At 46.8% G+C, this 15722-nt stretch overlaps 1 protein-coding gene across 1 annotated transcript in view; it reads right to left on the bottom strand.

Moving 5' to 3' along the window:
- The window catches only part of LOC142254609 (cathepsin W-like), a 41763-nt gene that overhangs the window by 15871 nt on the left and 10170 nt on the right, over positions 1-15722 (bottom strand). The window contains exons 5-6 of the mRNA XM_075325737.1: positions 11661-11754; positions 313-393 (exon numbers count right to left, since the gene is read on the bottom strand). Of these exons, the coding sequence (XP_075181852.1) occupies positions 313-393; positions 11661-11754 (175 nt within the window). The remainder of the gene's footprint in view (positions 1-312; positions 394-11660; positions 11755-15722) is intronic.

Raw genomic sequence — 15722 nt, 5'->3', positions numbered from 1 at the left:
CATGAATAATTAATTAGAAAAATAAAACATGGCACACTGATCGTCAGACCAAGCCATGTAAATTTTTAGTAGCAGTTGAGATTTTTTATTAAATGCAGTGAATAAATAGAAAAAAAATATATAAATAGGCACTACGTCCATGTTCTCCTTGCATCTCAGAGCAGCTTGTGTTTTTAAGGAGCCATGAATAAAGAATCTTGAATTTTTTAAGGAAGGTGAAGTGCCAACTACTTTTTCTTTTACTGTAATTGAGATGATTTATACTACATGATACATTTTGTATTTCTGGACAGTAAATATATTATATCTTACGTAGCTTCATGACAGTTATATAAGCGTCCCAAACATATCCTCCTCTACAGCCGGCCTCACAAGGACCACAATCCAGAACCTCTGGAAGAAAAAAATTAGGTGATGCAATATAAAATCACAGGTACATATAGGATTAGAATGTTATGAAGAAAACACTTAAGACAATTAATAATTATTATTTTTTTTTTTTAGAATTAAGAAAGGGCTGTTTTATGGCACAGTGTGGGATGCATATAAAGTATAACTCCAATTGTTGACTGTTTTGATTATGTACTGGTTTCTAAAAGGAGCAGCATTGAGTCTGTTTAGGTTCAATACTTCTGCTTTATTTGGTCAATCAATGGGGTCTAGAGGGTACCACAATGGAGAGTGATCTCTCCTATTTCTGGTGTCAGGAGATCAGTGCTGGGCTTCATACACACTTGCACAGGTTAATACTGCTGGGTGTGCAACTTCTCCTTTATCCAGCGCTGCTAGGGTTCAGTAGTTCCTCTAGTCTCCTGAACTCTGAATGAAAGTTTTGGCCAGCTGTTCTCTATTGCTAATTACCTCATGATCCTTACTGATCATAAACATGTGCTGTGTTTGGAATCTGCTAAACTACTTACTCTTAGGCCCCCTTCACACGTCCGTGTCTCCGGTACGTGCTAGGTCCGTGCCCGCATGTACCGAAGACACGGGCACACGTAGACCCATTAAAATTAATGAAACGGAACATGTATATGTGTGGAGCATACGCGTGTCCGTGTGTTCCACACGTAGACATGTCCACGTTTTTTCCGGTATCACGGGTGTCACATGGCCAGCATACGGACCACACGGATGTAGTGTGGATGCGGTCCCGTGTGACACGCCCCGGAGAAAACACACGTCAGAGAAAAAAATAACAAATCTTTACTCACCTTCTCCAGCCCTTCTGTCTCTGCCGCTGCTGTCACTTGCTTCCGACCGCCGCTCATAATGCTCATTTAATATTCACTACACTGCGGCCGGAAGCAGCAGTAGCGGGGAGTCTGCAGGGCTGGAGACCGAAGTTCAACACCATGGACAGCGACGCCAGGGACAGGTGAGTTGAAAGTTCCCGTTCTCCGTATGTTATCACGGAGAACACACGTAGTGCAATAAACACGGCACACGGAGGGGAAAACGCACCTTTGACACGTCCGTAAAACACGTGCGTGATTTTCACAGACTTGTGAAGGGGGCCTTAGGCCGGTTTCAGACGTTCGTTTTTCAGGTACGTATGACATCCGTGTTTAAAACGGATGCCACACGTACCCTTGTCAGTCTATGGTGTTTCTCACACGTGGCCCCACAAGCACACACGATGACATGTCTGTTTTTTCTCCGGCAGCACTGATGTCACACGTACCACACACTGATGTGGTCCGTGTGACATCAGAGTGACGCGTACCAGAGAAAACACGGGTCTTTGTAATACATTTTTTTTTCTATATTCACCTGTATCCAGCGCTGCTGTTTTCAGCTCTGCTGCCTCCTGCTTCTGACACCCATTCATTATACTCATTGATTATTCACTGCACCTCCAGCCTGGAAGCAGCAGCATTGGCGACTTCAGTGCCGAGGACCTCATCGATGGGGACAGGTGAGTGTCCAGCAGTGTGTGTGCGCAGTGAGGTCAGGATGTCAACGGAGTTCACAATGAACTCAGATGACATCCTGATGACACACCTGTGCTACTGCGGGTTTAGCGACTGTCACTTCATGGGTTCATCAGAGTTCATTGTGAACTCCGATGAAACCGTGACGTTACTGCCGCAACACCCGCTGTAGCGCGGATGTCACGGGGGTGTCATCAGGATGTCATCTGAGTTCATTGTGAACTCCAATTAATCCGTGACGTCACTGGCGGGCCCTCACACACACTGCTTAGGGCGCCCCTGCGATGACCTGGGCTGACCTTATAAGGTCCAGGTCACCGTAGGAAAGCATACACAGCAGTGTATGTGTGCCTACAGAGGCTGCTCTCACAATCAATGGGGAACGTTCAGTTCTCCATTGAATGTGACAGCAGTATGGGATCGACGTTATATTATGGCGGACCAGCATTATGGCTTTGATAGGGAAATAAATTAGAAAAGAGGTTGTCTCTTGTCTTTATTTATTGAATAATCTTCTCTTTGTATGTCTTTTCAGGTTTGCTTTTGGGGAACGTCGTGAATCCTCACCATGGATTATGGCGGACTTTTTTTAATTTATTTATAAAATTCAAATAAATTGGTGAATGAGGGCTGGAGTCAGGTTTTTTTATTCAAATAAACTTTATTCTTTCATCTACTGAATTAGTGATGGGGGTGTCTGCTAGACCCCACCCATTACGAATACCAGGGGTTGATGTCAGCTGGAGCTGGCATCAACCCCACAAATATTACCCTGTTTGCCACCACACCAGGGCAACGGAAAGAGCTGGGTCCAGCATCAGAATTGGCACATCAAATGGTTGCGCCATTTCTGGGGCAGCTGTAGGCTGCTATTGTTAGGCTGGAAAGGGCCAAATAATCATAGCCCTTCCCACCCTAATAATATCAACCCCCAGTTGTCTGCTGTACCATGGCTGATTTTTGTAAAATGGAGGGGACCCCATGTCATTTTTATTTAGTTATTTTTTTAATCTAAAATTTTTAAAAAATGAGCGTGGAATTCCCTCTATTTTAAATACCCAGCCAATAATAATGTTGTAAAACAGCTGGCTAAGCTAGCTATCTCTATATGGTTATCGTTATTCTATCTATTCTTTCTTTCTGTCTATTTTATATGTTCTATCTTTATATCTCTATCTATCTATCTATCCCTCTATCTATCTATCTATCTATCTATCTATCTATCTATCATGATCTATCTTTCTATATCTATAATTTTTCAGGCTTTGCTCATCTTTTACACATAAAAAAAATTAATTTAGAATCATGCATTTTTTACTGCTACCAGTCACACGAATGTCACACGTATGCAAACACAGACGTCACACGTATGACGCACGTATGTCACACGGATGACCATACCAGTACGTGTGGCTTGCACCTGTTTAAACACGGACGTCTGAAAGGGGCCTTTGGCAGGCAAGGTGGTCTCTGTTTTTCACAAGATTTAACTTCTTTGTCACTTATCGTCCGTGGGATAAAAACGTCAAGGCCGATGCATTATCTCATTGTTTTTCAGGGGGAGGTAATGATGGCGAGCCTGTCCCCATTTTGCAGAAGGGAGTTGTCATTTCAACAATATATTTGGACCTTGAGAAAGAGAAGATGGAAGCTCAGAGGGGCGCCAATGCCGCTTGTCCTCCAGGTAAACTGTTTGTTCCTCCGAATGTATGTCTTAGAATTTTAAGTGAACATCATGATTCAGTTCTGGCAGGATATCCGGGGAGTAAAATTACTACTGAACTGCTCTCTCGTCGTTTTTGGTGGTCTAACCTACATAATAATAATAATAATCTTTATTTCTGTAGCGCCAACATATTCTGCAGCGCTTTACAATTCAGGAGGCTCATATACATATACATATCATATATAGGGTTGAGCGGACCCGGATCCGCAAAATCTGGATCCGCACGGTTTGAGTGCCCGATCCGAGTCCGGCCAGTCCTCGAGGTGCAGAATCCGGATCCGGTTTGTTTTTTTTTTTTTTTTTTTCTCTCGCTCTCTCTCTCTCTCGCTCTCGCTCTCTCTCACCCGGATTATGGCCGATCCGCTCAACTCTAATCATATACATAAACATATACAAACAAGTAACAATTATAGAAGATACAATATTTAAAGGGAAAAAAGGGCAACCCTGCTCGTCAGAGCTTACAATCTACAATGAGATGGGCGGAGGGGCAAGGTACAAGTGCTTATTTACAATGACAATCCAGCCATCTCAAGGAAATGGGGGATAGATAATGGCTTCCTGGACCAGTTGGCCAGAGCCTTGAGATGCATTTGGGTGCCATGGAGTTTGATGTGGGGTTATGTTCTGTGAAGTTGTAGAGGGATTAGGTGAAATTAGTTTGGCTAACGAGTGTGATAGGCCGCCCTAAAAAGATGCGTTTTTAGGGAGCGTCTGAAGCTGAGTAAGTTGTGATTTGTCCTAACTTCTTGGGGTAGAGCGTTCCAGAGGTTTGGTGCAGCTCGGAAGAAGTCTTGGATTCGGGAGTGGGAGGTTCGAATTAGTGTGGATGTTAGTCGAAAGTCATTTGCAGAGCATAGAGAACGGGTGGGATGATAGACAGAGAGGAGGGTGGAGATGTAGGGGGGTGCTGCACTGTGGAGAGCTTTGTTGGTGAGAACAAGCAGTTTGATTTGGATCCTGTGATATATGGGCAGCCAGTGCAATGACTGGCACAGAGCAGAGGCATCCGAGTAGTGGTTAGCCAGATAGGTGACCCTGGCTGCTGCATTAAGGATGGACTGTAGAGGAGAGAGTCTAGTTAGGGGGAGACCAATTAATAGAGAGTTACAGTAGTCAAGGCGAGAGTGGATCAGGCCCTCGGTGAGGGTCTTGTCGTTTCCATTGTGAGAAAGGTGCGGATTCTAGAGATGTTCTTGAGGTGCAAGCGGCAGGTGCGGGCAAAAGATTGTATGTGGGAGGTGAAGGAGAGATCAGTGTCAAGTATAACACCCAGACAGCGGGCCTGCTGCCTAGGAGTTATTGTGGTGCCACACACAGAGAGGGAGATGTCAGATTTAGGAAGGTTGGGAGATGGAGGGAAAAGCAGAAGTTCAGTTTTGGAAAGGTTAAGTTTCAGATAGAGAGCAGACATGATGTTGCAAACTGCAGTCAGGCAGTCACTTGTGTTCTGTAGTACTGCGGGGGTGAGCTCAGGGGATGAGGTGTATAGCTGTGTGTCATCAGCATAAAGATGGTACTGGAAGCCAAATCTGCTGATGGTCATTCCAATTGGGGCAGTGTAGAGGGAGAAAAGAAGAGGGTCAAGGACTGAGCCTTGAGGGACCCCAACAGTGAGAGGAAGAGGAGAAGATGTGGAGCCAGCAAATGATACGCTGAATGAGCGGCCAGAAAGATAGGAAGAGAACCAGGAAAGAACGGTGTCCTTTAGGCCGATAGAATGGAGCATAGAGAGAAGGAGATGGTGGTCAACAGTGTCGAAGGCGGCAGAAAGGTCAAGAAGAATAAGCAGAGAGTCGTCACCGTTACGTTTTGCTGTCAATAGATCGTTGGTCACTTTGACAAGGGCAGTTTCTGTTGAGTGTAAAGGGCGGAAGCCAGACTGTAAAGGATCTAGAAGAGAGTGAGTGGAAAGGTAGTGGGTGAGACGAGAGTAGACCAGGTGCTCCAAGAGTTTAGAGATGAAGGAGAGATTGGAGACTGGTCTGTAGTTGCTTGTGCAGGACGGATCAAGGGAAGGGTTTTTTTAGTAATGGAGTAATGATAGTGTTTGAGGGAGGAAGGGAAGATACCAGAAGAGAGAGAGAGATTGAAGATTTTAGTTAAGTGAGTAGTGACAACCGGAGAGAGGGACTGGAGTAGGTGTGAGGGAAAGGGATCAGTAGGGCAAGTGGTAGGACGAGAAGAAGAGAGGAGCCTGGAGACTTCCTCCTCTGTGACTGGGTCAAATGTGGAAAGTGAGCTGGATGGGATATGGGGAGGGATGGGATTCACAAAGCTTGGTGGCTGGGAGCTGATCTCTTGGCGGATGTTTTCTATTTTCTCGGTGAAATACGAGGCAAGGTCTTCAGCATGAAGGTCTGTGATAGGGGTCTGTGCTTTGGGACTGAGGAGGGAGTGAAAGGTGTCAAAGACCTTTTTTGGATTGTTGGATAGTGAGGAGATAAGGGTGGTGAAGTAGGTCTGTTTGGCGAGGTGAAGGGAAGAGTTGTAGGTCCTTAACATGAACTTGTAGTGGATGAAGTTTTCTGGTGTGCGGGATTTCCTCCATAGGCGTTAGGCACTCCTAGAGCATCGCTGGAGAAATCGAGTTTGTGATGGAAGCCAAGGCTGTTTTACTCGGTGTTTGGAGGTTCTGAGGGTGAGGGGTGCTACTTGGTCCAGGGTGCTTCTGAGTGTGTCATTGTAGTGCTTTACAGCCAGATTAGGACAGGAAAGTGAGGAGATAGGGGATAGTGAGAAGTGTAGAGAGTCTGTAAGTGTCTGAGAGTCAATGGCCTGTAGGTTTCTGAATGTGTGATAGGTGGGAGTGTGCTGGGGCAGATGAGGGTTTGTGAGCTTGAAGGAGAGGATGTTGTGGTCAGAGAGGGGAAGAGGTGAGTTGTCAAAGTGAGAGATTGAGCAGAAGCTGAAAAAGACCAGGTTAAGGGTGTTACCATCTTCATGTGTCTCAGTGGATGAGAGCTGTGAGAGGCCAAGGGACGTGGTTAGAGATAGAAGCTGGGATGCAGATGGGGAGAGGGGCTGTTCATGGGGATGTTGAAGTCTCCTAGGATGAGGGTTGGCAATTAAGAGGACATGAAGTGTGGCAGCCAGGCTGAAAAGTGGTCAAGGAACTGGGTGGGTGAGCCTGGTGGACGGTATATGACAGCTACTCTGAGGGGAAGGGGATGGAAGAGCCTGATGGTGTGGACTTCAAAGGATGGGAATGAGAGTGATGGAGCTGGGGGGATGACCTGGAAAGTGCATTGTGGGGACAGGAGTAAGCCGACTCCACTACCATGTCTGTTTCCAGGTCTTGGTGATTGGGTAAAGTGTAAACCACCATGGGAAATTGCAGCAGGGGAAGCAGTGTCAGAATCCTGAATCCAGGTTTCAGTGAGGGCTAGTAGGTTAAGAGAGTTATTGAGAAAGAAGTTGTGGATGTAAAGAAGCTTGTTACATACAGACCGTGGATTCCAGAGAGCACAATTAAAAGAGGGAAGTGAGGGTGTACAAGTAATGTTAATAAGGTCAGCAGGGTTTCTATGGGAGGTGTGGGAGGGGGTAAAGTTAGCATGGGGTGGACCGGGATTAGGAGAGATATCACCTGATAGAAGTAGGAGTCGAAGGAGAAAGATCAGATGGTCATGATGATCATGATGTTCAGGATTGCAATGTTTGTACGCGCTCGAAGACTCCTCATACTAGTCTGTCTGGGGTTCTGCAACCATTGGTCATTCCTCGTAGAACATGTGTGAAGCCCCGGGCAGGTGCTGTTGTGTCGGTGCATTACCTTCAGGGACTTCACGTGGATGGAACAGTCTGGTCACAGGTAGGGAACCTTCTTTTAGGATTTTCGTGACGCCATTCTCGGTATTGCGGTCAGTGGGGACCGCCACTGCAGTTTAAGGGGTGCCTGGGGTTGATGGTGGGTGCAGTCAGCTGTAGTGGCCTCCCGAGAGTGAGGCAAGCCCCAGGGCCCTGTGTAGGTGTGTGGGACCACAGGTCACAGAATGACTCAGGCACAGTCCAAACAGTCTTTCAGGGTTTTTACTCACAGTTGATGGCAGGTGAGTAACCCGGGCGTAGCTGGGATGAACCAGGCTGGAACCAGGTATCCTTCTGGCTGGCTGATGAGGGTGACTACCAACTCGCCTTCCTTAGCCCTTTGTGTTTTGGGGGTGACCCCGACTTGAAGTCCCTACGGGGGTCACCCAGGGAAGTTGCTGCTGCCTGTTCTCCCCTCGTTTCGGCCCGTTGCTTGTAGCCTGGACCAGGTCACTCCGGCTGCTTGCCTCCTGTGAACTATGGGCCCTCTCTTTGCTACGTGGCTACGGGCTCTGTGGTGTTGTCTTGGAGATCTGAAGTGCCCCCTCAGGCAGGTTTGGCAGACGAAAGGTGAATCTATCTCTGCACTGGGACCTGTTACCCTTGCGGGCCTGGTACCTACCTGGCAGTCTCCTTACTCTGCCATCCCTTTGCTCTCTTTAGCCGTGGGTGGATTTCGGGTTGGCACTACCAGGTGACCGATCTCCCCAGTCGGTAGTCACTGCACGGACGCTTTTAGACTGCAACAGCTCCAGGGTCTGCTCCTCACGTCTGCACTCCATGAGCTGCACACTAAACTGGCTCACTCGTGGATCCTGCACGTCTGCTCCCTCTGAGCTCCACTTCCAGACTCCTCACTCCTCTCTACTTCCTTCCCCACTGTGCCTGCCTATGCCACCTAGCAACCAGGCTCTCTACCACACGGAAAATCTCGAACTGCACTCTGAACAATGTTAGTCAAGGAAGGAGAGCAGTTGTTCAGCTTTTCTCCCATGCAGATTTTGGATGCGAGAAAAGCGGCAACATGCTGCAATTTTCTGCAAGAGCCATATCTCTCGCACCCATTCAAGTGAATGGGTGCGAGAGATACATCGGACTGCATTCGGATGTTATCCCAGTGCAGTGCGATATACGCACAGGCTGACAATGGAGGAGATGGGGGGGTTTAACCCCTCCCTCTCCTCTGCAGCGCCCGCACTCAGCTTCACAGCTGTGACCTGATTGCAAGATCGGGTCACAGTCGCATGACATTCGACTCACGCTCGCAGCACAGCCTGAGACGGGGGTCATTAACATATTGCATCTAACACTTGTGTGAGTCCAGCCTTAGGCTATGTGTCCACGTTGCTTTTTACCTGCTTTTTTGCTGCTTTTTCAACTGCAGCGTTTAATGCCAAAATGGATGTGTTCTGCTTTTCAAGCATAGTCTATGGGAATTTGGTTTTCTAGACCGCACTTTGCAGTTCAAACTGCAGCCTTTTGTGGCAGACCTTTGAGCAAAAACTCTGCTTTGCCATTCAAAACGCAAATGGCAAAAACAATTGACATGTTGCTTCTTTGAAAAGCTGAGTTTTTGCCCAAATTTCTGCCACAAAAAGGCAGCATTTTGAACAGCATAGTGCGCACAAGAAACCCAAATTCCCATAGACTATGCTTGAAAAGGAGAACACATCCATTTTGGCATTAAACGATGCAGTTGAAAAAGCCGCAAAAAAGCAGGTAAAAAGCAACGTGGACACATAGCCTAAAGCCTGCTTTACACGAGACGATAGATTGTGCGATAGCACAATCGATCACATCCGCCCCCGTCGTTTTTGCGTCACGGGCAATTAGTTGCCCATGGCGCACAAACTCGTTGAACCCACGTCACACGTACTTACCTTCCGGACGACCTCGCTGTGGGCGACGAACGTCCACTTCCTGGAGTGGGCGGGACGTTCGGCATCACAGCGATGTCACACGGCAGGTGGCCAATAAAAGCGGAAGGGCAGAGATGAGCGGGATGTAAACATCCCACCCACCTCCTTCCTTCCATTAAGCCGTCGGATGCCGCGGGAGGCAGGTAAAGCTGCTGTTCATCGTTCCCGTGGTGTCACACGGAGCAACGTGTGATGCCACGGAAATGATTAACAACCTCCGCCATTTTAATTAAACAATTATATGAAACCTAGCGACGAGTACACGACTCACGATTTGTGAGCGATACTGCGTTGCTAGGAGGTGTCACACGAGACCACGTCGTGTGGTATGCCGGATGTGCATCACGAAAACCGTGACCCCAACGACATATCGCACAATCTATCGTCTCGTGTAAAGCCCGCTTAATACTGGTAGTGATTGATAGGTTTAGCAAAATGGCTCATTTTACTGCTTTATCTGTACTTCCGAGTGCTAATATTTTGGCACAAGTGTTTGTCAATGAGATTGTAAAACTGCATGGGCTTCCCTCTGATATTGTATCAGATCCTGGGACCCAATTCATATCAAAGTTTTGGAAGACATTTTATGCTTGACTAGGGATTCATCTTTCATTTTCATCTGCCTTTCATCCTCAGTCCAATGGTCAGACTGAACGGGAGAAACAAAATCTTGAGACCTATTTAAGGTGTTTTGTTTCTGAAAATCAAGAGGATTGGTTTTTTTTTATTTACTTCTATTTACTGAGTTTGCAGTAAATAACCGTCGTCACGAATCTATAGGCAAGTCCCTGTTTTTTGGGGCACATGGTTTTCATCCTCAATTTTGGCATCTCCTCAGGAGTCCCTGGGGAGGAGCAGTTCCACCATTATATTTTAGTAATAGAAGTATGTTTCTTGAAAGAAAAAAATATTTTGAGAATGCTGCTGTCACCCATCCATTTTTGTTTTGAGGAGCAAGTTGTTTTTTTCTTTCTGTGACCGTTGGGGGTAAAGCGGGTTTCACACGCTGCGACATCGCTAACGAGATGTCGTTGGGGTCACGGAATTCGTGACGCACATCCGGCCTTGTTAGCGGCGTCGTTGCGTGTGAAACGCACGAACGACCGTTAACGAGCAAACATACTCACCTTATCATTGCTCGTTGACACGTCGTTCCTTTCCCAATTATCGTTGCTGGTGCAGGACCCTGCACAGCCTGTTTTTCGTTCCTGCAGCAGCACACATCACTACGTGTGACACCGCATGAACGAGGAACAACATCGTACCTGCGTCTGCCGGCAATGAGGAAGGAAGGAGGTGGGCGGGATGTTACGGACGCTCATCTCCGCCCCTCCGCTTCTATTGGGCGGCCGCTTAGTGACGCTGCTGTGACGCTGCATGAACCTCCCCCTTAGAAAGAAAACAGTTCGCCGGCCACAGCGACGTCGCTAGGCAGGTAAGTCCGTGTGACGGGGACTAACGAGATTTGCCCGTGATGCACAAATGTTGCAGCGTGTAAAGCCCGCTTAAGATATTATTTATGGTTGGAGTTTTATTTACTTTTATTTTTAATGGCAGAAATGGGTAAGCAATGCAATTATTTGCATTGTTCTTTGCGGGGTCGATGATGCGCGGGACAAATGTTTGAGGGCCGTATTTTTGACGTTTTTATTAATTACCATTTTCTGGTAGATACCGTATAATGTTTTGATCGACTCTTATTGTACTTTATTGCAATCTAGTGGTTGCAATAAAAAAAACCTAAATTCTGGCATTTTAAAAAAAAAAATCACTACACTGTTTACCTTTCGGATTAATTTATTTAATATTTTGATAGATTGTGTATTTATTAATGCAGTGGTACCAAAAGGGGGATTTGCACTTTTATTTATTTTTTAAAACTTTATTTTAAAAAAAAACAAAAAAAAACTTTTTACTGTATTTACTAGACCCCTAACTTAAACAGTGGACCCGAAACCTTTAGATTTCGATACCCCTATACATATCACTGACCACAGCTCTCACCAGTGGAACATTGCATGCAAAAGAAATCGGTCTTCAAAATGGACAATTTTATTTTTCTATTATTTTTGAAAGTTGAAAGTGGTTCACATACAAAAAAACAATCGTTTCATTGAGATGTAAGTGAACTCAGATTTTTTTTTTTGCAGCAAAAGTCCAAGAAAATTGATAGTAAGGATAAATATGAGAGAACTGACCGCAAACTCTGTAGGGTTTATTTAACACAAATTCAGGAATATTGTGACAACTAAGTACTGTATAGAAACTTACGCTGAACTGATAAATTTACTGGATATCCAAGGATTCCCCACTGTGCCTCAATGTTTCCAACAGCGGCAAAAGCCCAACAGGAGCCACATATGCTCTAGAGAATCAATTTTAAAGAGAAAGGTTATATGCAACATGTGCTCATAATATTAAACATATATAAACCTCTTCCAGAGTTCTCTGGACTAGTGATGGGCGAACCCGAACTGTAAAGCTCGGGGTCCGTACCGAACACATAGTGTTCGTGCACACGATCCCAAACACAAACTTGCTGGGAAACTAGTGTTACAGTTCAGGTCTAGGGGCTGTAAAAAAAAAAAAGCACATTATTAAAAATCATTATGATTATATTTACCGCTCCCGCGACACGTCCTGCAGACTCTGTCGCCCGGCTGCTTCTGCTTCTGGGTCCGAGCATTAACTTCCGGGGGTAATCACTGCACTGCTCGTCACTCGGCAGTCTTCGGCTTTTTTCGGCCGTGTTCGCGGTGACGTCAGGATTCACCCGAGTCTATGAGCCATGGTCTCAATTGAACTTTGACTGTCACTGTGCAAGTCTCATATCTGTATCTCCCGACACGGCGCACTATCTCCCGACAGAAGCGGGTTGGCTGCATGTACTTTCATGCAGCTGAGGCGCTCCTGTCAGGAGAGTTTGCGCCGTGCTGGGTCATACCAATGACAGACTCGCAGGAGTGATACGCAAGTGGAATCATACCCTCAGTGTCAGCCTGCTTCTCGCTTTGTACAGTGTGATGAAGCAGAGATGACCTTGCTCTCCCTGCTTCTCGCTCTGTATAGACGCTTGTCTGCACAGAGTGATGAAGCAAAGCTGACATGGGTCTTCCTGTGGACTACATCGGCCAAAGGATTTTTTTAATAATAAACATGGAGACTCTAAATTTTTTTTTGTTTTATTTCTAATAAAAAAAATTTTTCAATGTGTTATGTTTTTCTTTTTATTGTTTACTGTCAGCAAGGCGTACACTCTCCTGACAGGAGTGCCTCAGCTGCATGGAAATACATGCAGCCGACCCGCTCCTCTTGGGAGAGTGTGCGCCATGCCAGGTGATACCGAGGCTAGACTCGCATGGTGACAATCAAAGTTCAATCGAGTCCGAGGCTCATGGACTCGGGCGAACCCTCACGTCACCGCGAACATGGTCAAAAACAGCCGAAGACTGCCGCGTGATGAGCAATGCAGTGAATACCGCCAAAAGTTAATGATCCGACCCGGAAGCAGAAACGGCCGGGAGACAGCAGCTGAGCAGGTCTGCAAGACTCGTCGCAGGAGCGGTAAGTATAATGACAATGTTCATTATTAACTATAGTCTTTATTTTACAGACCCTTTACCGCCCCGTCCCATAACTGTAAAGTCCAAGTATGGGGTTGGGATTCAAGTTCGTGTTTATGTCAGAACCCGAACTTGAACTTTACAAAAAGCTCGGGCGAGTCTCCCGAACACGAACATCAGGGGGTTCGCCCATCACTACTCTGGACCTCAGACTTGGTCAAAGGTTCACCTTCCAACTAGACAATGACCCTAAGCACACAGCTAAAATAACAAAGGAGTGGCTTCAGAACAACTCTAACCATTTTTGACCGGCCCAGCCAGAGACATGACCTAAACCCAATTAAGCATCTCTGGAGAGACCTGAAAATGGCTGTCCACCAACATTCACCATCCAACCTGACGGAACTGGAGAGGATCTGCAAGGAAGAATGGCAGAGGATCCCCAAATCCAGGGGTGAACAAACTTGTTGCATCATTCCCAAGAAGACTCATAGCTGTGCTAGCTCAAAAGGGTGCTTCTACTAAATACTGAGCAAAGGGTCTGAATACTTATGACCATGTGATATTTCAGTTTTTATTGTTTAATAAATTTGCAAAGATTTCTACATTTCTGGGGGGGGGGGGTTCTGTGAAGATGGAGTGCAGAGTGTATATTAATGAGAAAAAAAATGAACATTTTTAAATTTACCAAATGGCTGCAATGAAACCAAGAGTGAAAAATGTAAGGGGGCTGAATACTTTCCGTGCCTACTGTATGAGTTTCCAATTTCTATCCTTCCTTGCAGACAACTTCATCTCCCAGCTGGTAGAAGAAAATAAAAGAGGAACAGCCATCTTTAACCGAGTACTAACAAACAACGAGGATATGGTTAAGGGACTAAGGCGGGCTTTGCACGTTGCGACATCGCAAACCGATGCTGCGATGTCGCACGCGATAGTCCCCGCCCCCGTCGCAGGTACAATATCTTCCTAAGGGGGCGGGTCGTGTGGCGTCATAGCGACCTCACACGGCAGGCGGCCAATAGCGGCGGAGGGGCGGAGATGAGCAGGATGTAAACATCCCGCCCACCTCCTTCCTTCCGTATAGCCGTCGGTGGCAGGTAGGAGATGTTCCTTGCTCCTGCGGCTTCACACACAGCGATGTGTGCTGCCGCAGGAACGAGGAACTGCATTGTACCTGTCGTGGAACCGGCATTATGGAAATGTCGGAGAATGCACCGATGATACGATAACGACGCTTTTGCGCTCGTTCATCGTATCATCTAGCATTTACACAGTACGATATCGAAAGTGATGCCGGATGTGCGTCACTTTCGATTTGACCCCACCGACATCGCACGTGCGATGTCGCAACGTGCAAAGCCTCCCTTAGAGTAGCAGGAACACTGGGACTCAGCAATCATGCTATCCTTCAATTTGGGGTTGCAAGAGGAAGAACACCTGAGGAGACACAGACTTCAAGGCTTGACTTTAGCAAAGCAGTCTTCAAGGGTTTAAAGGCAAAGGTTGGTAAAATTCCATGGCACATAATTCTTAAGCTTAAAACTGCACACAGAGGATGGGAAAGTTCCGTAACGAAATCCTTAATGCACAAGAACTAACAATACCTAAAAGGAAGAAAATTGGGAAAGCCCTAAAGAAACCAGGATGGATGACCAAAAAATTACATCACCTGCTTAAAAATAAAATGGAAACATACAAGTGTAAGATGGGGATTATACCTAGGGAAGAATACATGGCAGTTTGCAAGTTTGCAGACTCTGCAAGACAACCGTCAAAGGAGCTAAGGCTGAACACGAATTGAGACTTGCAAAAGAGGCTAGAGGCTGCTTTACACGCAGCGACATCGCTAGCGATGTCGCTGCCGATCGCACCCGCCACCGTCGTTTGTGTGTCACGGGCAAATCGCTACCTGTGGCGCACAATATCGCTAGTACGCGTCACACGCACCTACCTTCCTAACGACGTCGCTGTGGGCGGCGAGCAAACCCTTTTTTTAAGGGGGCGGTTCGTGCGGCGTCACAGCAATGTCACACAGCAGGCCACCAATAGAAGCGGAGGGGCAGAGAGCAGCCGCATTAACGACACACCCACCTCGTTGCCGGAAGACGCAGGAACGCTGTTGTTCGTCATTCCCGGGGTGTCACACGTAGCTATGTGTGCTGCTTCAGGAACGACGATCAACCTGCGTCCAAAATGAACAACGATATTTTGGAAAGGAACGATGTGTCAACGTTCAACGATTTGGTGAGTATTTTTGATTGTTAGCGGTCGCTCGTGGGTGTCACATGCAACGACGTCGCTAACTATACCGGATGTGCGTCACGAATTCCGTGACCCCAACGACATATCGTTAGCGATATCGTTGCATGTAAAGCCCCCTTAAGGCTATGTGCCCACTGGGAAAGTGTCCTGTGGATATATCCGCAGGACATTCCGCAGGAGCTCCCAGAAAACCACAGCACAACTTTGTGTGACGCCCTGGACTAGCGAGGTAGTCACAGGTAGGCCCTTGCATAACACCTGTCCCCTAATAAAGTGTCATCAGCCAACCTTAAAACCCTAGTCACCTCCCTCAGGGTTTGATGGACACACCAGGGGGCGTGCCCAGGTGGTTGGACACGCCCACCGAGGAGTTCACAGGTCCTGAGGCAGGAGAAACCAGTTTTTAGATTAGTTTTTGACAATGGAGGAGTGAAGGTAAAGTGCAGAGGCAGACCTGTGCCCAGGTTTGCCCCAGTCTAACAACCGGTGTCTGGGTTGGAGCCCA

This window comes from Anomaloglossus baeobatrachus, chromosome 10 (genome assembly GCF_048569485.1).
Source record: "Anomaloglossus baeobatrachus isolate aAnoBae1 chromosome 10, aAnoBae1.hap1, whole genome shotgun sequence".
Lineage (NCBI taxonomy): Eukaryota > Metazoa > Chordata > Amphibia > Anura > Aromobatidae > Anomaloglossus > Anomaloglossus baeobatrachus.
Note: the sequence above shows the minus strand (reverse complement) of the source record. Positions and strands in the feature narration are given on the sequence as shown.